The 27466-nt window shown below is 48.5% G+C and overlaps 3 protein-coding genes across 7 annotated transcripts in view; 2 read left to right on the forward strand and 1 right to left on the reverse strand.

Moving 5' to 3' along the window:
• GKN2 (gastrokine 2) overlaps positions 1-27466 on the reverse strand; it is a 122660-nt gene that overhangs the window by 76598 nt on the left and 18596 nt on the right. Inside the window, exons 1-3 of one of the 4 annotated variants that reach the window (XM_064638156.1) lie at positions 20665-20863; positions 16863-16982; positions 7460-7593 (exon numbers count right to left, since the gene is read on the reverse strand). The gene's annotated coding sequence lies outside the window, so the exon portion shown is untranslated. Of the gene's footprint in view, positions 1-7459; positions 7594-16862; positions 16983-20637; positions 20864-27466 lie in introns of those variants that run through there. The other 3 variants (XM_064638158.1, XM_064638159.1, XM_064638160.1) reach the window with 3 other exon arrangements.
• Positions 1-27466, forward strand: part of LOC135403812 (gastrokine-1-like) — a 33217-nt gene that overhangs the window by 4486 nt on the left and 1265 nt on the right. Inside the window, exons 1-4 of one of the 2 annotated variants that reach the window (XM_064638154.1) lie at positions 21980-22051; positions 22658-22711; positions 23075-23215; positions 23439-23549. In XM_064638154.1, the coding sequence (XP_064494224.1) occupies positions 22040-22051; positions 22658-22711; positions 23075-23215; positions 23439-23549 (318 nt within the window). In that variant the 5' untranslated portion in view covers positions 21980-22039. Of the gene's footprint in view, positions 1-21979; positions 22052-22657; positions 22712-23074; positions 23216-23438; positions 23550-27466 lie in introns of those variants that run through there. The other variant, XM_064638153.1, reaches the window with a different exon arrangement.
• On the forward strand, positions 1804-6593 carry LOC135403811 (gastrokine-1-like). Its single transcript, XM_064638152.1, has 6 exons — positions 1804-1937; positions 2770-2861; positions 3309-3503; positions 3724-3834; positions 5492-5630; positions 6315-6593. Exons 1-6 carry the CDS (start codon positions 1895-1897, stop codon positions 6434-6436), a joined length of 702 nt encoding a protein of 233 aa, XP_064494222.1. The 5' UTR covers positions 1804-1894; the 3' UTR covers positions 6437-6593.

Here is a 27466-nt window from a genome sequence, read left to right on the forward strand (position 1 = left end):
GCCCAACTTTGCCACAGCCTTGATCCCTTGTCCTTGGCAAAATCCTCAGCTCACTGCTGCCACTCCCTGCGGGCAGCACTTCTTCTGTTCTACCAGGGATTTGGGGGCGAGATCACTGACTCCGTTCAAAGGCTGAAGATGTTCTGTCCTTGGTGTTTTAACCTCCCCAGGGTCAGGATCAGGATCAGGATCAGACTCAGGATGACAACCAGGAAGTCATCATTGCTGGCCAGTCCCAAATTGTCACCCTCCACAAGACATGGCGCGTGGCAGTTATCCAGCAAACGACCGTCAGTGGCTCCTGGAAAACCATCTGGAACTACAACACGGTGAGTGGCAGGGAGCGCCCTTTGCCGGCCACTGTGCGAGGAGGCTGCCTCCCGCTCCAGCTGACCAAGGCACGGGGCTTCTTGCTTTCTTCTGAACCTTTTCAGTCCACCCTTTGGGGTAGAAACCATCCGCATGCCTCACTGGTTCAATCCACACTTTCTCCCAGGCTTAACAGTTGCAAAACTGAACGGCCAGTGCTCAATAACTTTCTCTTTCCAGGGCGTCATTGCAACCAAAGTCCCGCAACAGAACGCCTGCTACATTTCCGTCATGAACAGAACCGAGATGCCCAGCTTTGACAATCTGGCCACACTCGCCAGACAGAGCAGGGTAAGAGTGCAAAGGAGCAGCAGTTTCTTGCCCTTGGAGTCCACTGGGCCCTTTCTTAACTGTGCTTCTTGCTGCTGGAGAGGAGCAGCTTGTCCCACGTGGCAGGACTGTCTTGCCCTCCACAGCAGTGCGGCTTGGCAATTTGCCCAGGGGATGGTTTGTCCAAAGAAAAGGGGGACAGGGGGGCCCTCATTCCCTCTCCCAACTGCGCTTTCTCTGAGGAAGCTGAGCTCTGCAGCTTGCTGAGAAACCCTTTCTCTCAGGAATCCTGCAAGGCCTCCAATTCTTTGGGCATGGCAATCCTTCCAAGGCCTTCCGAGGCCCTGCAATACCACCCTGCATTTGTCAGCTCACACCTTTGCCTTGCAGCTGCCCTTGTCCAGACTCTCTTTTCCTTTGGGGTGGGAGAGAGCGTCTCCGTGGTGCCCAGCCTTTCCCCCACACCAGTGGCATGAGCCACAACTGCAGGCCCGTGGCCGTAGCTGAGGAAGGAGTTAGAGAGCAGCGGGAAGCCGAGCTCATAGGAGGAAAGACAGGCATCCCGGGGCTTGGTGCAGGTGACAAAGGCCCCCAGTAGGAGACCAGAGTGGAAGTTCATGGGAAACAAAGCACTCTGGAGCCCTTCCGAAAGACCTGTCCCACTCCAACCCCCACACTTCTCAGACAGGTCCTAAACAGCACTTGCAAAGAGTCCCAGTGGAAAAAGGACCTGCGCGCTCTTGCTGCTGCCCTCTTTGCTTCCCTTTGAGGTGGTTGCAGGAAGAGACTTCTCCTGCCAGGCTTCCAGTCTCCAACCTGAGGAGCTCCGAGGGGCCAGGGCAGCGACTGAGCAAATGATTTGCTCGAACGTCTGCCTTAACACACCGGCTGCGCTCCTCTGCTCCGGCTCCGCGCTTGCCCTGCGCTGCCCCTTCTCCTTAGGCTCCCTGCACCTTGACTGCCTTACAAAGGGCTGCCTTAGGAACTGTCTTCAAGGCACACTACTGCTCCCATGGGCCCCAGGCCATTCAAAGGCACCACTAAAGGCAGGGGGCAGTCACAGCCCAAGCACCGGCTCGTCACTGCACAACTCGCCATATGCCCACCATGAAACGCATCACGCCACTGATCTTGCTGAATGCTCTCTTTTGGTCTCTAGAACCAGGTCAGTCTTGGAAGAGTTACAAGGAAGCTCACCTTTGTCACCAGTGGATTGGTCAACAACCTCAACTTCTACGGACAAGACATCACGACCATGTGCAGCGGACTCACCATCTACAGAGCTTATGAAGTTCACGGTGAGTGCAAGCAAATCAATTCTGTCTCTCTCTCACCTGGCACTTTTTTCCCCTTGGGGAATGACTACTGCACCAGTGGGCCTCTTCCAACTCAAGATGGACAGAAAGCAAGAGCTTCAGCTTAGGCAGAAAGCCTTCGGCATCTCTGCAGATCAGCACTGCACCAGGCTTGAGTCCCAGCCTGCAGAACTGACCTGCTCCAAACCCTTCCACCTCCCATCCATCAAGCTTCATGTGGCTTCAGTTTGGGCCCCGACTTTTGGCCCACCTTGACCTCCTCTGCAACGCCCAAGCAAAGACAAAGACAAGATGCCCTGTCCTTCCCTTCGCACCTTGCTCAGGACTTCACCCAGCAAGCCACCAAACACTTGTGTGTGCTTCACAGCACCAGGCCAAGTGGCTTCCTTCCCTGCCGGTTGTTCCCGGGCCGAGGATGGCATTGCCCATGACTTTCAGGACCTGCACTCGGCAGGCTCCTCTCACAAGCTCACGGCCTGACAGGGCCCAGCAACTGGCACCAGCCTGCCCCTGCACTGCCCAGCCCCCTGCACTCCCAGCAACCAGTGGAACAGTGCCCCAAGGGCTGCACGGCAACAGCCCTAGCGTGGGCAAGAGCCCGTCTCTGGGGCCATTCCTTCCTCAGCCACACGGCCCGTGCTCTTTGGGCACTCCAAAGGCATCTTCCCCTTGCACGTCTCCAACACTGCTCCTGCAGCCAAGGACTCACGACCTCGCTCGCTCCCGGCAACAACCACCCCCTCTTGCAGAGCGGCAGCAGAGGTCGCAAGCCTCACCTCATGGGCTTTGCATTTTTCTTGTCTTGCTTTTCCAGGACTCCAAGTCAACCAGGGACCATGCGTCACCCTCAATGTCCTGAAAGTTGTGGACCTTAAGTACTGCAACAGCAATATCCAGAGTGACCAGGTTTGAAACCCTTACCCTTCTCCAACTGAGGGCAGGGGCTGCCCAAAGCCAAGCCCCACGTCCTTCTCGTCCGGCATCTCCTCTTTGGAGAGCTTCCTTCTTGGGGACGCAGAGGCTGAAACACAGCAGGGGGTGACCAGAGCTTTCCCTTCAAGACCTTGAGCCTGCATTCCTTCTGGTTACTTCTCTTGCACACCTCACACTCTAAAGACACCACACGGCAGGTTGTAAGATGCAGCAATGATTCAGGGAAGGCAGGCAAAGAATTCTGATGGCTACTGCCCAACTTTGCCACAGCCTTGAGCCTTTGTCCTTGGCAAAATCCTCAGCTCAGTGCTGGCGCGCCCTGCGGGCAGCACTTCTTCTATTCTAGTAGGAATTTTTTTTAAAGGCTTTCTGTTGACATCTTATTAATTTTACTGTTTAAAAATATTTCATGTGTTTTAGCAATCACAGCAGACGGATAATGACCCTGAAATCAACTTTGGTGGTGATGGTCAGATTTCCTTTGGTGGGGGAGACTCCCAAATCTCCATCTCTGGTGTCTCGCAAAGCATTAACATCAACAGCCAAACACAAGAAGCAATTATCGAGCAAAAGAGCAAGCGTTTGTCTTGGAAAACCATCTGGAACTACAACACGGTGAGTGGCAGGGAGCGTGCTTTGCCGGGCACTGTGCGAGGAGGCTGCCTCCCGCTCCAGCTTACCAAGGCACGGGGCTTCTTCCTTTCTTCTTAACTGTCTGGGTCCACAAGTTGGGATAGAAACTATGGACATTCCTTCCTGTTTTTATCCAGACTTTCTCCCAGGCTTAACAGTTGCAAAACTGAACGGCCAGTGCTCAATAACTTTCTCTTTTCAGGGCGTCATTGCAACCAAAGTCCTGCAACAGAACGCCTGCTACATTTCCGTCATGAACAGAACCGAGATGCCCAGCTTTGATTCTCTTGTGAAAGTGGCTGCACAGGGCGGGGTAAGAGTATAATGGAGCAATCACTTGGCATATTGTACAGTAATTCAAAGTAAAGTGATGTCCAAAATTTTGCTTTCAAAAGTTTCTAATCCATCAGGCCTTTAAAAGCCATTTTGATGACACCATTGATAACGTAGTTCTATTTATTTCAATGATATTTTATTCTTATGTCATTTTAGACTTCTCTAAAATTAGAATACCCTTATTCTGATGTTTTTAGAGGAGTTTTTTCATGTTATATCACAGATATTTTAGGGAATTTTTACATTGTTTTCAATTAATATTTATATTGTCTGCTTTTTCATTCTCACATATGGTCCAAGACTTTAAATTTTTCATAAGGTAGTATTTATAATCTCCCATTCTTTGCACACTGAAAAATTTATTATTTTGAGGACATCTTGTTTGTTAAAAACAAATATTCTAATAAGCAGGAAAATTTTAAATAAGCTCTCAAAACATCTTTGAATAACTAAGCAACATATTAGCACTATTTCAGCCCATTGAAATAGCACAGACATTTAAAAAATTATCTCAGCTTTCAGCACACTCACCGCTGGTAGACACTGGCTTACTCTGAAGTTGGAGAACTGAGTCCTTAAAAATCATGCCTTTAAAGGTCTAGAAGGCCCAGTGGGCAAGAAAAAAGGAAGACTGAACCAAGTACAGGCTTGAGCAAAAATACCAGCTTTAACTACATTTTCACACTCGCTTGTCCTAAGGTGCATCTCTGAGTCTCCTGTATCTGACTTCAACTTCTTACTTAGCAGTGAGAAGGAAACACAATGCAACGGGCTTTCCAAAACCCTTTGATCAAATTCCACTCTAATTTGGAAAGCCTCTAACAATCCCAGCCATCCCTGCCAAGTGTGTCGTTCCACTGGAGTCCATTGGGCCCTTTCTTAACTCTGCTTTTTGCTGCTGGAGAGGAGCAGCTTGTCCCACGTGGTAGGACTGTCTTGCCCTCCACAGCAGTGCGGCTCGGCAATTTGCCCTAGGGATGGTTTGTCCAAAGAAAAGGGGGACGGGGGGCCCTCATTCCCTCTCCCAGCTGCGCTTTCTCTGAGGAAGCTGAGCTCTGCAGCTTGCTGAGAAACCCTTTCTCTCAGGAATCCTGCAAGGCCTCCAATTCTTTGGGCATGGCAATCCTCCCAAGGCCTTCCGAGGCCCTGCAATACCACCCTGCATTTGTCAGCTCACACCTTTGCCTTGCAGCTGCCATTGCTCGGACTCCCATTTCTGACAGGCATCCAGGGGCTTGGTCCAGGCAACAAAGCCTTCAAGTAGGAAAACTTCTCCTGCCATGCCTCCAGCCTGAGTAGCTCTGGGAGGGGAGAGGACAGTGACTGAGCAAATGCTTTGCTCAAATGTCTGCCTTAACACACCGGTTGCGCTCCTCCGCTCCTGCTCCGCGCTTGACTGGCACTGCCCCTTCTCCTTAGGCTCCCTGCACCTTGACTGTCTTACAAAGGGCTGCCTTAGGAACTGTCTTCAAGGCACACTACTGTTCCCATGGGCCCCAGGCCATTCAAAGGCACCACTAAAGGCAGGGGCAGTCACAGCCCAAGCACCGGCTCGTCACTGCACAACTCGCCATATGCCCGCCATGAAACGCATCACGCCACTGATCTTGCTGAATGCTCTCTTTTGTGTCTAGAACCTAGTGAGTCTTGGAAGACCTGCAAGGAAGCTCACCTTTGTCACCAGTGGATTGGTCAACAACCTCAACTCCTATGGAGCAAACACAATTGCTATGTGCAGCGGACTCACCATCTACAGAGCTTATGAAGTTCACGGTGAGTGCAAGCAAATCAATTCTGTCTCTCTCTCACCTGGCACTTTTTTCCCCTTGGGGAATGACTACTGCACCAGTGGGCCTCTTCCAACTCAAGACAGACAGGAAGCAAGAGCTTCAGGTTAGGCAGAAAGCCTTCGGCATCTCTGCAGATCAGCACTGCACCAGGCTTGAGTCCCAGCCTGCAGAACTGACCTGCTCCAAACCCTTCCACCTCCCATCTGTCAAGATTCATGTGGCTTCAGTTTGGACCCCGACTTTTGGCCCTCCTTGACCTCCTCTGCAACGCCAAGGCAAAGACAAAGGCTCGTCCCAAGATGCCCTGTCCTTCCCTTTGGACCTTGCTCAGGAGTTCACCCAGCAAGCCACCAAACACCTGTGTGCTTCACACCACCTTACTACTCCTTTCTGTGAAGTTAAGGTGCCTTAAGTTTGGGCTCAGAATTTTTCAGGCTGACTTTCTTGTCAATGCCCTGGCTAAGAAAAGGGGTAATTCTATGATATTGTCTCATTGCATTAGTGTTTCGTGACTCCAAAAAAATCTTATATTTGTATATTAAAACATTTCTATTGCAGCAATTATTCACAACCTTGCTTGCTCTGAGCAACAAAAATGCACCCTCATAGATTACCTGCCAATATCTCAGCTATTAACTCATAGTAATTTGTTTTTTTTTTTTTAAAGGACTCAATTACACCTACAATACACAATCATGCACTGCACTTGATGCCCTTCGACTTGTGGAGTTGAAGTACTGCAGAGAAAATGGCCTGAATTACGAGCTCCACAGCTCTCAGCTTTCTTGAAACAAGTGTGAGGGCTCCAGAGCTGCTGCCTAAAGCCAACCCCGGTGCCCTTCTTCCCTTGCTTTTCCTCTGTCAAGAGTTTTGGTCTTGATGGGTCAGATGCTGAAACAGATCAATTGGTGACCAAAGCTTTCAATTAAAAATCTTTTGCATAGAACATCTCTGGTTTGTTTCTCATTACTATGCGCCTCAGTCATTTATGAAATTCCACAAAAAGCATTTTGACTGTCTCTCTTCTGACCCCTTCAAGCTCTTCTAATGTTCATTTCATTGCCAGCTCTCAACACTGGGCACACCCAGAGAGCTGGGCAAGCCCTGGGGTGTGTACGTTACAAACAACGCGTTCAGAGTTACGACCTTCCTTTCCCTGTGCAGAGAAAGATGCCTCACATAAAAAATCTTGATTGAAGTGGCACAAAAGGCAGAAAGAAGGAAGGACAAAGCAATGAATCTACCTTTTTTAGGGCAAGAGGAGTCTCCTTTCTGGGATTTACCGAGTTGTTCTTTACCTATAATATCAAGTCTTTTCTTTTGCAGTGAATAGCAGGGACTGGGTAATGGCCTCATGTTGAACACTAAAGTGGTTGAAAATGTCCTTCAAAGATGCCTGCACAGTATAAACACAACTGTTGATCACCTGAGACAGTAAAAGATTCCCAGTCCTCTCCTGGTCAAGCCACTGTCAGAGATAAAAATCAACCAGAGTGAGAAGCCAAGCCCAAACATTTGACAGTTGAGAATTTTAGAGGGGAATCAGAGTATGTGTTTGTTTTTTTTTTTAGCAAGGCAGGGTCCCTGTTCCTCAGAATTTTAAAATCAAGATTATTTCCTCTTCTCTAACAGAAAGGGCAGGATGCTCTGGGTTATCCAGGTGAATACAAATCTATCTAGCACAAACACCAGTCATATGAAGTCCTTCAGTTTTTGGCACCCTCTCACTGGCCCCAGAGGCTTCATTGTGTAGGGGGTTGAAAGGCTGCAGAGTTCCCTGAGGCAGCTCTTGGGGAAAAGCATCTGAATTACCTGGATGAGCACACAGCAGTCCCAGCAGAGGAGAGACACAAGCAGGAGTTTGTTGCTGTCAAACTCCTTCCTTTTCAGTACGGCTCAAGTTTTTTTAATTCCCTCACAGACCATCAGTTCTCATTTTGTGGACACTGAAGAATGAGAAAAATAGGCAAGAAACAAAGTTTAGGAGGGATTTAGTACCTTAATACAGTCATTCAGCTCTTGTCATGCCCTACTTTGCCTTCTCCTTGGCATTTCTCAAACTCCTTTTCCAGTAGGGACTGGAAAGAAACTTCTTAGTAGTTTTATCTGTGTTTTAATACCAAACATACATGAGTGAAATAAAAAGGAACTCCAGCCATGTCATGAACCAAAACAACTTCTTAGCAGTCTGATTAGAGGAACTATAAGTCTTTTCCTTTAGTAGTTTATTACTTTCATGCACCATATATAAGACCTTGTGCACAGTGGGTACAACATGAACACATTGAAACACAGGGCGCTGCACTCCCACTGCCGGCAGACTACACCTCCTCTGCACTCAAGGAGTCCAACCAAGGCATCAGCTGGCTGCAATAAGCTTTACTTGAATTTAAGTGCCTTTGAAGTAAAGCCTAATTTAACTTTCCCTTAGTCATTATGCCTTTATATACTCATTTCTTCTGAAAAACACCCAAGAAGCATGAGCTCCTGCTTTCCTAAGCATCAATGTGCTTAGACACAGGTAAGGGCAGAGCGACCTGGGAGATCCACAGTTATCCACTGAAGGAGAACTTCAGCAGTAACCACGATCTCATAGTTTTCAGCTTCTACTCACTGACTGAATTCTGCTCATCTCATCAGACAAAGACAAAAATTAAAGATTAATTTCTAAAAAGCATTTGACTAATTAACATGATTGCAAGAGAGAACACAGTCCAAGTTGGTTGTCTCAGGCAAAGCCTGGATATACTTCCAACCTGAAAGCCTTGCTTTTGGAGGCTTTTCCCCCACAGTTTATCACATATCTCCCAGGAACGTACCTGAAATCAGCGCACACATGCTTGGAGCCAAGCACCAGAGTCCTCAAAGTGCCTTCTGTATGAAGCAGCTGAAGGAAGGAGCTACATAAGAAGGGCTGTAACCCCTCTAATTTCACTTTCCCCAGGCCTCAGGCAGAGGGAAAGCTTAGGAAGCCATGACCCTAAACCCCTTGGTGAACATGACATTTCACAATGATGCCACATTCTCAAAGCAGTCCTTGTGCCTTCCGTACTTCAAATTTAAGTGAAGCCTCTTAAACTTTTCCCCAAATAAAACCCCTCTTTCCTCATCTGTTACACTTAGAGAAACAGGCAGAGCAAATAATATCTTGTTACAACACAGCAACATTTATTGCCACAGAAAGCCTAATTTCTCTGTTATTTTCATATGGCCAAATATTTTCAATCACAGAATGAGTCAGGTTGGAAGGGACCACAGTGGGTCATCTAGTTCAGCCTCCTTGCTCCAGCAGGGTCATCCCAGAGCACATGGCACAGGATTGTGTCCAAATGGTTCTAGAGTATCTCCAGTGACGGAGAGTCCGAAGCCTCCCTGGGCAACCTGTTCCAGTGCTCGGTCACTGCTCAGGAAGGAAGTTCTTCCTCATATTCAGGTGGAGCTTCCCAGGCATCAGTTTCTGTCCATTGCCTTTTGTCCTGTTGCTGGGCAGAGCCTCGTTCATCCTCTGACACCTCTCCACAGACACTGACATTGATGGGGGTCCCTTCTCAGTTGCCTCTTCCTGAGGTTAAACAGGCCCAACTCCCTCAGCCTGTCCTTGTGAGAGAGATGTTCCAGTCTCCACATCATCTTCATAGCCTCCACTGGACCATAGAGCTCCATGTCTCTCCTGTACTGAGGAGCCCAGAACTGGACACAGGACTCCAGATGTGGCCTATTTAGATCTGAGCAGAGGGGCAGGATCATCTCCCTCAACCTGCTGGAAATGCTCTTCCTAATGCACTCCAGAACATCATTTCAGTTTCTTGCCCACAAGGCACGCTGCTGGCTCAGGGACAACTCATTGTCCATCAGGACCCCCAGGTTCTTCTCCACAGAGCTGCTCTCCAGCAGGTCACTCCCAGCCTGTACCAATGCTTGGGGTTATTTTCCTTGGATGCAGGACCTGCATTTGCTCTTGCTAAGCTTCACACATATCTTCTCTGCCCATCTCCCCAACCTGTCAAGGTACCTTTGAAGGGCTGCACAGCACTCTGGGGGATTGGCCACCCCTCCCATGTTTGTGTCAGCAGCAAACTTGTTGAGGAGGCATCGACCCTCTCATCCAAGTCACTGATGAGTAAGTTAAACAATACTGGGCCCAGCATTGAACCCTGGGGGACACCACTAGTGACAGGCCTCCAAATAGACCCTGTGCCTTTGGTTATGATCTCCTGAGATCTGTCGCTCAGCCAGTTCTCAATCCACCTCATGGTCCACACATCCAGTGCACAATTCCTGAGTTTGCCTATGAGGATGTTGTGAGAGACAGAGTCAAAAGCCTTGCTGAAGTTGAGGTCAACAGTATCCACTGCTAATCCATTCATCAACAATATTCACCCCTCATCCATCCAGCTCGTCATTTCATCATAGAAGGCAATCAGGTTGGTCAAGCATGATTCACCTTTAGTGAATCCATGCTGACTTCTCCTGATCACCTCCTTGTCCTCCAGGTGGACAGCGATGGCCTCCAGAATGAGGCACTATCACCTTTCCAGGGATGGAGGGGAGGCTGACTGGCCAGTAGTTCCCTGGGTCTCCTTCTTTGGAAGACTGGGGTGACATTTGCTTTCTTCCAGTCACCCAGCACCTCTCCTGATTGCCACAACCTTTCAAAGATGATCAGGAGCAGCCTCGCTGAGGTATCCACAAACTCTCTCAGCACTCGTGGATGCATCTCGTCAGGGCCCACAGACTTGTGGATGTCAAATTTGCCCAGGTGTTCTCTAACCCAATCCTCCTTGACCAAGGGAAATTTTCCTTCCAAGCTGGCCTCGGGTCAGAGATCTCTGAGGGCTGGTCTTATCAGTGCAGACCAATGCAAAGAAGGCATTCAGTAACTCTGCCTTCTCTGTGTCCTCTGTCACCAGGGTCCCTTCTCCATTAACTAATGAGTCCACATTAGCCTTGGTTTTCCTTTTGTTGTTGATGTATTTGAAGAAATCCTTCTTGTTGTCCTTGAGTCCTTGGCCAGATTAAATTCCAGATGGGCCTTGGTCTTCCTTATCTCATTTCTACTTACTCTGACAACCTCTCTATATTCCTGCTCCAGCTAGTAAATGAGCCTACCAGGGATGGGGCCTCACTAGACCTTCTGTTCTCAAACAGAGAGGGGCTGGTGGGAGATGTGGTGGTCAGAGGCCATCTAGGGCACAGTGACCATGAAATAAGAGAGTTTTCAATACTCAGGGATGCAAGGAGGGCCATCAATAAAACCTCTACACTGGACTTCGAGAGGGCAGATTTTGGCCTATTCAGAAGACTGATTCAGAGTGTACCCCGGGAAACAGCCCTTGAAAACAAAGGGTCCAGGAGGGATGGACATGCTTCAAGAAGCAAGTCCTGAGCGCACAGGAGCTGTCCCAGTGTGCCGAAAGGCGAGCCGACAGTTAAGATGACTGGCCTAGCTGAACAGGGAGATTTTGAAGGAAATTAGGGTAAAAAAGAGAGCCTACAAATTATGGAAAAAAGGGTTGGCTACTTAGGAAGAGTTTAGGAATATAGTTAGGTCACGTAGAAAGAAAACTAGAGAGACAAAGGCAAAATTTAAATTCAATCTAGACACTTGTGTGAAGGATAACAAAAAGTCCTTCTACAGATACATCAATAGCAAAAGGAGGGGCAAGGAAAACCTCCATTCTTTATTGGACATGGGCAGGAATATAGTTATCAAAGATCAGGAAAAGGCTGAGGTATTTAACACCTTCTTTTCCTCAGTTTCCAACAGTAAGACAGGTTGTCCTGAGGACAGCTGGCTTCTGGAGCTCGTAGAAAGAGACAAGAAGTTGAATAGCCCTGTGTAATCCAGGAGGAAACAGTTTGTGACCTGCTGAGCCACTTGGATCCCCACAAGTCTATGGGACCAGATGGGAGGGTGATGAGGGAGCTGGCGGAAGAGCTCACCGAGCCACTCTCCATCATCTACCAACAGCCCTGGCTTACTGGGGAGGTCCCAGATGATTGGAAGGTGGCGAATGTCACGCCCATCCACAAAAAGGGCTGCAAGGAGGACCCGGGAAACTCCAGGCCTGTCAGTCTGAGCTCAGTGCCTGGCAAGGTTATGGAGCAGATCATCCTAAGTGCAGTCCCACAGCACCTACAGGATGGACAAGGGATCAGACCCAGCCAGCACGGGTTTAGGAGGGGCAGGTCCTGTCTGACCAACCTGATCTTCTTTTATGACCACATGACCCACCTGGTGGATGAGGGGAAGGCTGTGGATGTGTCTGTCTGGACTTCAGCAAAGCCTTTGACACCATCTCCCATGGCACACTCCTGGAAAAGCTGCAGCCACAGCTTGGACAGGGGCACCCTGTGCTGGGTTAGGAACTGGCTGGAGGGCCAGACCCAGAGAGTGGTGAGGAACGGTGCTGCATCCAGTTGGGATCTGGTTACCAGTGGTGTCCCCAGGGATCAGTGTTGGGCCCAGTTCTATTTAATATCTTTATTGATGATTTAGATGAGGGGATTGAGTCCATCATCAGCAAATTTGCAGATGATACCAAGTTGAGGGGAAGTGTCGATCAGCTGGAAGGCAGGAGGGCTCTCCAGAGGGACCTGGACAGGCTGGATCCATGGGTTGATTCCAATGGGATGAGGTTCAACCAGGCCAAGGGCCGGGTCCTGCCCTTTGGCCGCAACAACCCCCGGCAGCCCCATGGGCTGGGACAGAGTGGTTGGAGAGCAGCCAGGCAGGAAGGGACCTGAGAATGTGGATTGACAGGAAGCTGAACATGAGCCAGAGTGTGCCCAGGTAGCCAAGAGGCCAATGGATCCTGGCCTGGATCAGGAACAGTGTGGCAGCAGGAGCGGGGAAGTGATTGTTGGCCTGGACTCAGCGCTGGTGAGGCCACCCCTGGAGTGCTGTGCCCAACTCTGCGCCCCTCAGTTTGGGAAGGATGTTGAAGGGCTGGAGCAGGTCCAGAGAAGGGCAACAAGGCTGGGGAAGGGACTGGAGCACAAGTCCTATGAGGAGAGGCTGAGGGAGCTGGGGCTGTTCAGCCTGGAGAAGAGGAGGCTCAGGGGAGACCTCCTCACTCTCTGCAACTCCCTGACAGGAGGGGGGAGCCGGGGGGGGTTGGTCTCTTTTCCCAGGAACCATCAGCAAGACAAGAGGGCTGGGTCTGCAGCTGTGCCAGGGGAGGGTTAGGTTGGAGATTAGGAAGAATTTCTTTGCAGAGAGGGTGCTCAGCCATTGGAATGGGCTGCCCAGGGAAGTGGTGGATTCTCCATCCCTGGAGGTTTTTAAGGTGAGACTGGATGTGGCATCAGTGCCATGGGCTGGGAACCACGGCGGGGTTGGATCAAGGGTTGGACTGGATGATCTCGGAGGTCCCTTCCAACCCGTCTGGTTCTCTGATTCTATGATTCCAAGTGGCCTGACCCTGCTCCTCTATCCTGTATATTTCCTGCTTATGCTTCAGTAATAACAGGAGTTCTTTATTCATCCCTGCAGGTCTCTTGCCCTCTGCCTGATTTCTTCTCATTGAGATCCAGCATTCTTGAGCCTGAAGGAAGTGATCCTTGAATATCAACCAACTCTCTTGGACCCTTCTTTCCTGCACAACCTGTTTCCACAGGATTCTTCCAAGATGATTCCTAAAGGGGCTAAAGTTAGCTTTCCTGAAGTCCATGGTTACAATCTTACAGCCCGACACTGAACTCCATAATCTCATGGTCCCAACAGCCAAGGCTGCCCCCAACCTTCACCCCTCCAATGCAGCCTTCTCTGTTTGTTAGTAGGAGGTTGAGCAGCACACCATTCCTTGTGGGGTCCTCCACTACTGACAGGAAGTTGACTTCAATGTTCTTCAGGAACCTCTTGGACTGTTTCTGCTTCACTGTATTGCTTCTTCAGCAGATGTCAGGGTAGTTAAAGTCCCCCACAAGAACCAGTCACTTTGAGGCTGTCTGTAGAAGGCTTCATCCACTTCTTCTTCCTCCTGATCAGGCAACCTGTAGCAAACACCCACAATGATGTTGCTCTTACTAGTGTTCCCTTTTATCCTAACTCATAAGCTCTCCACTTGCTTGTCATCCACCCCAAGACAGAGCTCAATACATTTCAAACAGAGGGCAAATAACCACCAGTAGAGAGCAAAATCCCCTCAAACAGAGGGCAACTCCTCCACCACGCCCTCCTGCCTTCCGCCTTTTCTCCTAAACAGATGTATCCCCTCATGACAACATTCCAGTCATCCGAGTTGTCCCGCCAGGTCTCTGCAATTGCAAGGAGATCAAAGGCCTGTGACTGCACACAGATGTCTAGTTCCTCCTTTTTGTTCCCCATACTGAGTTGGTCTACAGGCACTTTACAGAGGCATTTGACTGTGTTATCATCTCAATGGGGGTGCAAAGGGATGCCCCATAATTCTGTCCTGTGCTTATGTCTTTGGATGCTTGTTCTTGCTGGAGGTATCCTTTTAAGCCTCTTTTTGCTCCTTGGGTGGTCACTCTAGTTCTCCCCTTCCCACACCTTATCTCTTGAGCTTGGCTATGTCCCCACGTCCTTCATAGAATCATAGAATCACAGAATCAGCTGGGTTGGAAGGGACCTCTGAGATCATGAAGTCTAATCCTTCATCCAATCCCACCGTGGTTACCAGACCATGGCACTGATGCCACATCCAGTCTCACCTTAAAAACCTTCAGGGACAGAGAATCCACCACTTCCCTGGGCAGCCCATTCCAACGGCTGATTATCCTCTCTGTAAAGAAATTCTTCCTAATATCCAACCTAAACCTCCCCTGGCGAGCTTAAGACCATGCCCTCTTGTCTTACTGATCGCTGCCTGGCAGAAGAGACCAACCCCACCTGGCTACACCCTCCTGTCAGGGAGTTGTAGAGAGTGATGTAGAGAGTCTAGTTTAAAACTCTCTCAACACGCCCTGCCAATTCCTGAGCTAAGATCCTTTTTCCTCTTTGAGATAGGTAGATCTCATGTGTTGCCAGCAGGCTTGGTGTCATAAAAGTTGATCCATGATCAAAACCCCAAAACTCCACTGGTAACATCATTAAGACACAGAATTACTCTTAATCTAAGCAAAATTGCCAGAATTTGACCCATTAGTTGACACTATCATCTACTAGAAAATCAAAGAATCTTGGCACCATTTCAGTTCAAGTCTGAGTGCTCAACAAGAGTTTTAACATCTAAAGGAGAAGGATTCAGTCAAGTCAAGGGGAGATTATACGATCACGATAAACTCTCCTGGTGACTCACAGGGTTTTTCTCCAGGTACTTTTCATAAATATTTACTTTATCAGGGAGTGAGGAGGTAGTGGGAGAAAAGTAAAGAGTGAAGCAACACCTCAAAAAACCAACATAACTCTCCATGCTCCCATTTGCACTCAAGTGGGCCATGCTCTAGATAAAGGCAGGGTTATGCAGAAAGGCTTTGGCATCTCTGCAGATCAGGACTGGACCAGGACTGAGTCCCAGCCTAAAAAAATTGTGGTTCAAGGACAGGTCAAGTAGAATTAATAATGTTTCATAGTTACAAAGAAAAATATCAAGCTCAAGCTTCCAGGATGAAACCAGAAAGAATTCCAGTACTTTTACTCTTGCTAGACAGTAAGGAGCAAAAAACCCACATGAAAATGTAAGTGTGTGCCCAGAACAAAACACTAATTTAAGGAAAGGGTGAAAACTGGAACAACTCTTGGCCTTAGGAGTTTGCTGCACAGGGGTACAAGAATTTTACTATGGAAACAGAATGCCTTGAGCAGAGCTTGAAAGAGGAGACAATCTTTTATTGGAAAAGACCGGGGGCTTACCCAGTCAAAGCCCCATTCCCTGCCCTTTTTCCTGACTATTCTACTGGCTCGTTAGTTCTGTAAGCCAACCTTCATGGCAAGCGCTCGAGCTGTGCCTTTCCCATACAAACTACTCAAGCAATCAGCAGCTGGTGGAAGATGTGCAGATTCAGGGGTCCAAGTGTGACACTTACTGCAATGGCCACGTTGGCTCTGGTTGTTGGAAGACACAAAGTTGCTTCCCACAGTTGCTAAGGACAGTGCAGGGATGAGGATTATACAGCCCAGTTTCTCCTGCCTTTCTTGAGAATGACTCCATTAATGGAATTTCCAGAGGCTATGAGAGGATTTTGTGACACATACTTGATAGGTATTTGGGGTCTTGGAGGCTAAGAACATACCTGACTCCATCCACAAATCAGTCCCATAAATCTTTTCATTCACCATATCTGACACCTCCAGCAAACTGCAAAGGGGATGTGAAAGAGATGAGAAGCAGAGCCAGACTGCTCCACCTCCTCGGCACTCAGGGAGTCCGAGCCAGGCATCAGGCAGGAGCAGAAGGACAGAGGGTGGCCCTCACCAGCAGAAGTGAAAATTGGGCCTCCACTTCTCAAGGAAAGGAAGATTCCCTGGCTTTTCCAGTAACAGCTGCAACAATGACCCTCAGCAATGGATGGCAGGGGAGAACTGTGCTCAGAGACATCAGTTCAGAGTGACACTGAGTCCCCAGTGTGCCATCCTGGCAATGCAAAGGAAGCTTTAGTGTGCAAACTCTCCCTGAACTACAGCCAAGGGCACAGTCAGCACACAGGGACTGACAGAACTGCTGTCAAATACAGGGCACTTGGGGGGGCAGGAAATGAGCTCCCCTGGCAGTGCTGCCTTTGGAACAGGCACAGTGAAGAAACAAACCCAAATTACCAGAAGCTCTTGGGCCGTGGCTCTGTATGTCAGTATCAAATTCAGAGAAATATTAAAATCTACTTCCCAAATAACAGCTGATATAAAATGCCTGATGTCACTGCTCCTTCCTTACACCTTTGTTACCTCCAGTTTATGGTCCCTTTCTCAAATCAGCCCTTGGTCTATAATCAGGTACTACTTCCATGAAGAGGCTCTGTGAAGATACATGTCCTGACTGAATGAGCTCAAAAGGGAAGGTCAACAACAGAACTCAGGAACTTCTGTGATTTAGAACCAGCCTCATGATCTCCAAGGACTGGCAACATTTTTAACACAGCAAGATCACCACCTGCCCTGATCTGAATGGTGGTTTTGGTTATAGGTACAATGTCAGGCCGAGTCCTTTGCCATGCAGGCACAAAGTGTCATTACAAGTTTACTGGGAATCTGTTCTCTGGTTCTGATCATTATTCTTTTCCATTTAAAAGTTACCGTTAAATACTCGGGACTTACCATGACAAGTTTTCTTTCATCTCCCTCTACGCAATGAATTCAATCAGGCTGCTATCAAAGCCTCCTCTTATCAGAGCACTTCCTCAGGAACCCCGTCATGCTTCTGTGAACACAGGGCACCTGCCAATAGGGTAAACCCATTTTCACATTTAACTTTGGGGTATTATGTATAAAAACTAAGAGTACACATCAATTACCAGCAGAGCTTGCCTGGCCTACCATCAAAATGAAGTTCACTGTAAGTAGACGAATCACTTTCTCATAAAACTCTTAAGGTTGGACAGTTTAAATGGGTTTGAGTCTTTCTTGGCACCAAGTGACCTCTTAGTGATTTCTGCAGGATCACAGAGAGAAAATGCCAGAGGGGTGGGGACTGCATGGTTGAAATGTTCCTTCTGGCAGGGATGTAACTCCATCTGCCTACTCAAACATGAAAGAGAGAAGTGCTCTGTCTCAGGGGTGCCACACACATGTGAAATGTTAAAGCTTATCTATCTTTACAAGGTGGATGCATCAGGCACATGAAAGCCAGGTCAGGATAAAGCCTGAATGTAAGGTTTGACACAACAGCATTAACAGCTTCCTAGCCTCCCCTTTGAGGCCAGGAATTACCTCCCCTTTAAAGTAATCTCCAAGAGCAACGTGCTCCTACAGCCATGGGACTGGTTCTGCTGTACTGTGAGTGCACTGAGCTTTCCAGCAGCAAATTCCTTCACCTGCCTTAAGCAGGAGAACACATCACACACGTGGCGTTACTGGAAGAGGCAACAACCTCCATGACACATTTACCGAAACAATATAATTGAAAGGACCAATATTTTTCTTTCCCTATGACTGTTTGCACTCTACAAAGCCTTTGTTTTGACCAGTGCCTCTCTCTAAAAATCCACTTCTCCTTCTCTGTTTGCAACAAAAAGGGGTTTTCTGTTTAATTTTAACAGGGTTATGTTGCAACTAAAGTGTTTTCAAAGAAACCTGCATCATTGCTTCAACGAGCAGGAGGTTTGGGCTTGGCAAATGGTTTCCTACACCACCTCAAGGAGACACGGTAGGATGGTGGATGAAAGTGGTGTGAAAGCCAATTGATTGACGAAAGGTTCCAATAAGTGAAGAGAACCTTCTCAAAGTTTGTTCAAAAGTTGCATTGCCCATGAATAACCCCTTCCCAGTTACCAAAGATGTGTGTAGAGATTCTGAGCTCCGTTTTTGGTTTTTTTAAATGCTGTTTTCTGGGTTTGTTTCTTTGATGCTCAGGAATCTGGGCCTCACCCACTGCCACCCAGAGAGAATCGCTTCATCATCTCGAGGAACAGACTCCAGAGCTTGAGGCCATATGGAAAACACATCCAAGCTCTGTGCAGAGGAATTCCCCCTTACCTGGCTTACCCAGGTCCTGGTGAGTCTGCTGCTGACAGCCTTTGTGTTCCAAAACAAACGGGTGCTTGTACTACACGTTTAGAATGATGCAGTTCAGTTTCTAAGTGACTTTTCCTGGTACATTCCCAACACTAAGTTGGAAAAATTTCAGCTACATTGTTCTCCTATTTTCTCAGTCCAAATCTAATCAGTTTTTCCTTTTCTTTTACCATCAAACTTCTTATCAGGATCAAACTTCTTATCAGGATCAAACTTCTTAGAGCAAGGTATTTCATGCTTGAAAGATAAGATTAATAAACTGCTTGTCTATTACTGCACTATACCTACTGCATTAGCCATTTAAGATAATGTGATCTGAAGTCTGAATTTATAGACATCGGTGTGAGTTATTTTTATTTTAACTTCTTCTTACTATACTAAGAATTAAAATGTTTTATTTTAAAAATAAGTAATGCCAAGCAATATGGCCAGTTGTAAACAGACAGATGCACTCTTGCTCTCTGATCAACCCAGAAATCAAGGAGCAAATGACAGAATTAAAAAGTGTATTAAATGTAGTCTGCAGTTGAAAACAGAAATCATTTAAGAATGTTTCATAAAGGTTTAACACAGGAAGCAAAGAACCATCCCCTAACCAGTTAAAGTTGGAAATTTGAAAGAGTCAAATTAGGCCAAAAGTAAGGCAAAAAGGCTGGGCAGTTTCTTCATCTAAAACATCACTAACTCAGTTTGTGTGGGACACAGCAGATCTTCACCTTCCCTCCTTGCTCAGGGGCCCTTTCCTTGGCCTTTAATGGGAGTTACTCCAAGAGACACTTTACCCACTCAGGAACAGCCCAGAGTTTCTCTAAAGAAAGGACACAGCAGCCTGGTCTGTTCAGGAAAAGGCTTTTGGGGTCTCTAAGGGTCAACTGACATTAAAACCAAAGCAAAACTGTACCCAAGAATATTTTAGCCCTTCCAAGGAAAAGCTGTGGGGTTGCAGTATTTAAAGAGAAGTTCCCGTCTGCCTTGCCTGGGGTTTCTGGAGAGACCCTCCTCTCCTTTTCCAGCTCTACACTGCATTTTCCCTGAGATCACACAGGCGCAGCCCTCTTCCCTTATCCTATTGTGAGTCAATGGGAACGTCTCTCTGGGGGCTTTTGAGCCCCTGGACACCATGGGCCAGACTGTCACAGATGATGATTTCAAGTGCCCCGAGGCAGCCGGGGTCTGACCTGAGCGGGGTCTGACCTGAGCAGGGTCTGTGGTGCAGCATCTCGTGCCAAGAGCCTGGCAGCCTCGCGGGCAAACAGGGATACCCACAGCCAGGCTGCAACCAGAGCCTCCCTGCTCTCCATGCAGGGAATTGCAGGGCACAGGTGCTTCTGGAAGGGACAGTGCCTTCTACAACAGGATCTCACTTAAACCAGAATTCCAACAGGAGAGCACAACATGGCAGCTGGGCCCCACTGTTCACAAAACTGCTCTACCTTCACGCACTTAGGTTCCTGTTTTTACTACAATACTACACATTGTGATGCTTTATACAAGTCCAAGCTTCTTTTATTCCATGAAAAGCTTAAATTCACAAAATGTGGAACTATTATGGAACCAAGGAAGCAAAGTGGTTGCTCTTTCCAGACCCAAGGAATTTAATCCTAATAATGACACCCTTGCAGGTTTCTTACTCTAACTGGGATGCCATTACATCTCACAATGTTCATGAGTCAAATTTAGATTGATCCAGGTTTTGATTGATCGTGAAGAGAACAAGACTCAAAACGGGATTCCTAAAGAGGGACATGATAGCAGAGACTCCAGTGAACCTGAGGGACTCTCAAAATGTAAGTACAGAGGTATAGAAATATTCCTAACAATGCAGAACACTAGAGTTGCTTTCCTTGCCAAAAAAGATCCTTCTAAACAAGGACAAGGCCTGAGTTTTATTTAAATTTAAATCCTGAGGGCAATCTATGAGCATGCCCAATGAGCATTACAAAGTGGCAGGATTTTATCCCAAGTCCTACTTCTATTTTTCTCTTCCTGCTCATCCCAGAGCAGACAAAACATGAAGATAAAAAAACACCTAAAAAACTGCATTGACAGAAAAAAGTTCAAGAGTGACTCGAGAATAATTAAAAACCCATCATACAATGTAATAAAAGTGTTTGAATGCCCTCATGTATTTTAAAGCAAACTGAAGACGCTGAATGAAATTGACTTTTGAGGAATTTTTTAACACAGAATAGATATTCTGATTGGAGACACCAGCAGCAGGTCTAACACCGGTCCTGAGGGTATGAAAAGACCTCAAAAGCTGTACATTAATCAAACTGCAATGGCACAAACGTGCCGGGCCCGCCGAGGCCCTCCCGCCCCTTCCCGCTCCCCTCCTGCCGGCCCGGCACCGCCTCACCCCGCTCCGCTCGGGCCTCGGCCTCACCCTCCTCCACCGCAGCAGGAGCGCGGTCCTTTACACCTTCAGCAAAGGGCCGATTCCTCGCGGGCAGTGCAAGGGCTTTCTCGGCGCTTCCCGTCGGGTTTTTTCTCCCCCCCGCCCGCCGTCGGCAGCGATGGAGGGGGAGCGCGGGGAGCGCGGGGCGCGCCGCCCTCACACACCGCGCTGGCGCTGCCGCCCTCACACACCGCCATGGCCCTGCCGCCCTCACACACCGCCATGGCCCTGCCGCCCTCGGACACCGCGCTGGCGCTGCCGCCCTCGCACACCGCCATGGCCCTGCCGCCCTCGCACACCGCCGTGGCCCTGCCGCCCTCACACACCGCCGTGGCCCTGCCGCCCTCACACACCGCGCTGGCGCTGCCGCCCTCGCACACCGCCATGGCCCTGCCGCCCTCACACACCGCCGTGGCGCTGCCCCCGGGCACGAACGGGAGCGGGGCCCCGGTGTGGCGGCACGGATCAGAACGGCCCTTCGGACTGGCAGATTCGAACAGTGACACGGAGGCCAGAATTCGGTTTCATCTTGCAGTGCAACGATGGCTAGAAGTTATTTTTATGTATAACACCCGACCCCCTTCAGACTCTCCCCCCCTCCGCCGTACAAACACACACACACAGCCTTTTAAAATAAGGTGCTGGGTTTCAGTTCAAAAGTAGTTTCCTCGTCACAGACTGGGGCTGCTCACAGAAGGAAACTGAGCAACTTGTCAAATATCCAAAAACCTCCCTAAGTGACCACCCCCTCAATATTTACATCACCACAGAAAATAAGCTGAGGCAAGCTGAAAATAAATACTGCTGCCACCTACAATAACAGAGACCTCCACAGACTTGAACATAGATATGTAATATTCCAGCCCGAAATGCCTATTTCTTGTAAAACATTTTTCAGTGGCCATGTTCTATTTGTGACACATATTTTGGTGGGTGCTGTGGTTACAAGGAACATACAGTGCCTTTTGGAAACTACAAAGGCTCATATTTATTTTGCCTAATGCAAAGCTTTTTTTTTTTTTTTTCCTTTTAAAGTTTAGGCTATATCTGTTAATAGATTCCATGTGAATTTACAAAAGTAATTAGTACATGTCAGAAAAATACTATAAACTTATTTAATTTTTGACTACAAATGGAGCCTTATCTGATAATTCTCTGGTAAAATTCTGCAGAAGTACAACTCCTGTATTTATCAAGTAGTTACAGCAGGAAATAATTTTCAGTGACATACAACAGGGATACAAATCACAAACTAATTTTATTGCAACACTCAGTCTTTCCACACCTAATTCAGAAAACATATATAAGGTGGGAGGTTCACATCACTCTTTCTACCTGCAGGAGCATCAGCTCTGCAGTCAGGATGAAGCTCCCTGTGAGTATACAAACTTTTCTTCCTTATAAACTAAACCTTTCATTCAATCCCATTGCCTTTCTCTCAGAAGTGCCTCTGCCTGCCCAGAGCACAGAGGTTTCTCTGGAGACATTTTGCTCCTCCGGAGTGAGCAGCTCAACCCTTATTAGCTGAACCAGCTGACGAGGTAAGGAGTTTTCCTACAGCTTGGCTCTCCATTATGCAGAATACACAAAGCCTTGTCCATGTCCATTTTTGTCAATGCCTTTGCAAAACTGGAGCACTGCATTAATGGATCAACCACTTCCCTGAAATGGCAGAGCAGAAGAAGTGGAAAAGCTTTCTCCTTACTCTTGTAAAATACCTGTGTGTGCCTGTTCAGGTCTTAGAAGCAACTTGAGATTCAGCTCTTGAAACAGCAACTGTAAAACGTGTCCAGTTTGCAGCATTCTGGGGCAAAGCGAGGGTGACTCACTTTAGGGCACTCTTGCAATCCCAGGATGAAAGCAAAAGAGGATCCAAGGAGGACACTTCAACAGCAGATTAGGAAAAGGGCACAGAGATTCTCATGACCAAATTCATCACCCAGACCTGCAGTTACACTTTTGTATTTGATTTTCATTTCAGATTTTGACTGCAGTCCTTCTTGGACTCGTCCTGACTCCAGCCCTTGGTGAAAATGTGAGTACAGGGACCAATTCCCACCTGCACAGCTGCTGTTTCTATATCCCCTGCTTTGGGAGATGTCCTTCATTCTTTCTTCATTTGCTGGGTGGATAGAAACTGAAATCTCCTCTCAGAGACGAAACTCTAAAGGCACCACACGGCAGTTGTAAGATGCAGCAATGATTCGGGGAAGGCAGGCAAAGAGTTCTTACGGCTACTGCCCAGCTTTGCCACAGCCTTGATCCCTTGTCCTTGGGAAAATCCTGAGCTCACTGCTGGTGCTCCCTGCGGGCAGCACTTCTTCTGTTCTACCAGGGATCTGGGGAGTTCACTGATTCATTTCAAAATTTAAATGTGTTCCATTATTTGGCGTTTTAGTCTCAGCAGAGTGATGACAACTGCCAGATCTCTGTTGGGGGAGTCTTCCAAAATATGACCATCAGTAGTCAAACACGTGTGGCAGTTTTTGAACAAAGAAGCAACGATTTGTCTTGGAAAACCATCTGGAACTACAACACGGTGAGTGGCAGGGTGCGCGCTTTGCCAGGCACTGTGCGAGGAGGCTGCCTCCCGCTCCAGCTGACCAAGGCACGGGGCTTCTTGCTTTCTTGTTGAGCTTCTGAGTCCAGGATCTGGGGTAGGAAATATTGGTATTCCTTGCTGGTTTTTATCCAGACTTTTTTCCATTTTTTTGCCAGTTGGAAAAGTGAACTGTGAGTGCTCAATAACTTTCTCCTTACAGGGCGTCATTGCAACCAAAGTGATGCAAGAGAGAACTTGCTACATTTCCGTCATGAACCAGAAGGAGATGCCCAGCTTTGATGCCCTGCTCAGACTGGCTGCAGAGAACAGGGTAAGATTAAAAGCAGAATTTGCCTCAGATGTTGTAGAGTAATTAATATTCATTTTTAATCTGAGTTCTTGATATTTTCAAAAACTTATTAATGATTGTGTATATTAAAAGCTAGTGATGTTTTTCAGGTACATAATTTGAAATCTTTTAAAATTTACAGTGTTATCCATGTTCAAATGCCTGTAGTGCAGGTTAATAATGTTTGTTCAAAGTTGCAGGTTACGTAGATTACTTTTACAATGCTTTAAATGGGTGTTTAAATTCAACCTTTGTTATACTGTCATATAATCCAAGATTTTACATTCTTGGCTGAAATACATTTGCTTTTCAGAGTCTCTCATTTGCAGTGCAAAAACTATATTTTCTCCACTAGGTCTAATTCAGGAATGACAAATCTTGAAGCATGGAGAGTTTAATTAAGTTTAAATAAGCTTAAAATCTTTTTCAAAAGAACCATGCACCGTATTTAAATTAGTTCAATCCACTGAATTGGCAATTTAAAAGTTATCTCAGCATTCAGCAGACTCACTGTGGGTAGAGACTTGCTTTCCTTGAAGACTGAGAAGTGAGTCCTTAAAAAAAATCCAGGCTTTAAAGGGCAAGAAAACTGTGGCAGGTTAAGATAAACAGGAGAAGGACCCCAGTAAAAGCATAAGCAAAAAGATGCAGCTTTAGCTGTAATTCCAGGCTTGTTTGTCTTAAGGTTTATGTCAGAGACCTTGAAGCTCATTTCAACTCCTTGCTTGCCAGTGAGAAGGAAGCAGAGTGCAATGGGCAGAGGCACCGTGACCATATTGCGCATATTTTGAAAGCCTTTAACAATCCCAGCCACCCCGCCAAGTGTGTCTTTCCACTGGATTCCATGGGGCCGTTTCTTAACTCTGCTTTTTGCTGCTGGAGAGGAGCAGCTTGTCCCACGTGGTAGGACTGTCTTGCCCTCCACAGCAGTGCGGCTTGGCAATTTGCCCTAGGGATGGTTTGTCCAAAGAAAAGGGGGCCGGGGGGGCCCTCATTCCCTCTGCCAGCTGCACTTTCTCTGAGGAAGCTGAGCTCTGCAGCTTGCTGAGAAACCCTTTCTCTCAGGAATCCTGCAAGGGCACCAATTCTTTGGGCATGGCAATCCTTCCAAGGCCTTCCGAGGCCCTGCAATACCACCCTGCATTTGTCAGCTCAGACCTTTGCCTTGCAGCTGCCCTTGTCCAGACTCTCTTTTCCTTTGGGGCGGGAGAGAGCTCTGTGCCATGGCAAAGGCACCACTAAAGGCAGGGGGCAGTCACAGCCCAAGCACTGGCTCATCATTGCACAACTCGCCATATGCCCGCCATGAAACGCATCACGCCACTGATCTTGCTGAATGCTCTCTTTTGGTGTCTAGAACCAGGTCAGTCTTGGAAGAGTTACAAGGAAGCTCACCTTTGTCACCAGTGGACTGGTCAACAACCTCAACTCCTACGGACAAGACATCACGGCCATGTGCAGCGGACTCACCACCTACAAAGCTCATGAAGTTCACGGTGAGTGCAAGCAAATCAATTCTGTCTCTCTCTCGCCTGGCACTTTTTTCCCCTTGGGGAATGACTACTGCACCAGTGGTCCTCTTCCAACTCAAGACGGACAGAAAGCAAGAGCTTCAGGTTAGGCAGAAAGCCTTCGGCATCTCTGCAGATCAGCACTGCACCAGGCTTGAGTCCCAGCCTGCAGAACTGACCTGCTCCAAACCCTTCCACCTCCCTTCTGTCAAGCTTCACATGGCTTCAGTTTGGACCTTGACTTCTGCCCCTCCTTGACCACCTCTGCAACGCCCAAGCAAAGACAAAGGCTCGTCCCAAGATGCCCTGTCCTTCCCTTTGGACCTTGCTCAGGAGTTCACCCAGCAAGCCACCAAACACTTGTGTGCTTCACAGCACCAGGCCAAGTGGCTTCCTTCCCTGTTCCCGGGCCGAGGATGGCATTGCCCATGACTTTCAGGACCTGCACTCGGCAGGCTCCTCTCACAAGCTCACGGCCTGACAGGGCCCAGCAACTGGCACCAGCCTGCCCCTGCACTGTCCAGCCCCCTGCACTCCCAACAGACAGTGGAACAGTGCCCCAAGGGCTGCACGGCAACAGCCCCAGCGTGGGCAAGAGCCCGTCTCTGGGGCCATTCCTTCCTCAGCCACACAGCCCGGGCTCTTTGGGCACTCCAAAGGAATCTTCCCCTCGCACGTCTCCAACACTCCTCCTGCAGCCAAGGACTCACGACCTCGCTCGCTCCCGGCAACAACCACCCCCTCTTGCAGAGCGGCAGCCAAGGTCGCAGGCCTCACCTCATGGGCTTTGCATTTTTCTTGTCTTGCTTTTCCAGGAACCCAAGTCAACCGGGGACCATGCGTCACCCTCAATGTCCTGAGAGCTGTGGAGCTGAAGTACTGCAACAACAATGGCAACATTGACCAGGTCTGAAACCCTTACTCTTCTCCACCCGAGGGCGGGGGCTGCCCAAAGCCAAGCCCCATGTCTTTCTTGCCCGGCATCTCCTCTTTGGAGAGCTTACTTCTTGGGGATGCAGAGGCTGAAACACATCGGGGGTGACCAGAGCTTTCCCTTCAAGACCTTGAGCCTGCATTCCTTCTGGCTACTTCTCTTGCACGCCTCACACTCTAAAAGCACCACACAGCAGCTGTAAGATGCAGCAATGATTCGGGGAAGGCAGGCAAAGAATTCTTATGGCTACTGCCCAACTTTGCCACAGCCTTGAGCCTTTGTCCTTGGCAAAATCCTCAGCTCACTGCTGGCGCTCCCTGCGGGCAGCACTTCTTCTGTTCTACCAGGGATTTGGGGGCGAGATCACTGACTCCGTTCAAAGGCTGAAGATGTTCTGTCCTTGGTGTTTTAACCTCCCCAGGGTCAGGATCAGGGTCCGGATCAGGGTCAGGATGGCAGCCAGGAAGTCATCATTGCTGGCCAGTCCCAAATTGTCACCCTCCACAAGACATGGCGCGTGGCAGTTATCCAGCAAACGACCGTCAGTGGCTCCTGGAAAACCATCTGGAACTACAACACGGTGAGTGGCAGGGAGCGCCCTTTGCCGGCCACTGTGCGAGGAGGCTGCCTCCCGCTCCAGCTGACCAAGGCACGGGGCTTCTTGCTTTCTTGTTGAGCTTCTGAGTCCAGGATCTGGGGTAGGAAGTATTGGTATTCCTTGCTGGTTTTAATCCAGACTTTATCCCAGATTTTCCCAGTTGCAAAACGGAACGGCCAGTGCTCAATAACTTTCTCTTTCCAGGGCGTCATTGCAACCAAAGTCCCGCAACAGAACGCCTGCTACATTTCCATCATGAACAAAAGCAAGATGCCCAGCTTTGACAATCTGGCCACACTCGCCAGACAGAGCAGGGTAAGAGTGCAAAGGAGCAGCAGTTTCTTGCCCTTGGAGTCCATGGGGCCGTTTCTTAACTCTGCTTTTTGCTGCTGGAGAGGAGCAGCTTGTCCCACGTGGTAGGACTGTCTTGCCCTCCACAGCAGTGCGGCTTGGCAATTTGCCCTAGGGATGGTTTGTCCAAAGAAAAGGGGGCCGGGGGGGCCCTCATTCCCTCTGCCAGCTGCACTTTCTCTGAGGAAGCTGAGCTCTGCAGCTTGCTGAGAAACCCTTTCTCTCAGGAATCCTGCAAGGGCACCAATTCTTTGGGCATGGCAATCCTTCCAAGGCCTTCCGAGGCCCTGCAATACCACCCTGCATTTGTCAGCTCAGACCTTTGCCTTGCAGCTGCCCTTGTCCAGACTCTCTTTTCCTTTGGGGCGGGAGAGAGCTCTGTGCCATGGCAAAGGCACCACTAAAGGCAGGGGGCAGTCACAGCCCAAGCACCGGCTCATCATTGCACAACTCGCCATATGCCCGCCATGAAACGCATCACGCCACTGATCTTGCTGAATGCTCT

The sequence above is a fragment of the Pseudopipra pipra genome, chromosome 28 (assembly GCF_036250125.1).
Source record: "Pseudopipra pipra isolate bDixPip1 chromosome 28, bDixPip1.hap1, whole genome shotgun sequence".
NCBI classification, from domain to species: domain Eukaryota; kingdom Metazoa; phylum Chordata; class Aves; order Passeriformes; family Pipridae; genus Pseudopipra; species Pseudopipra pipra.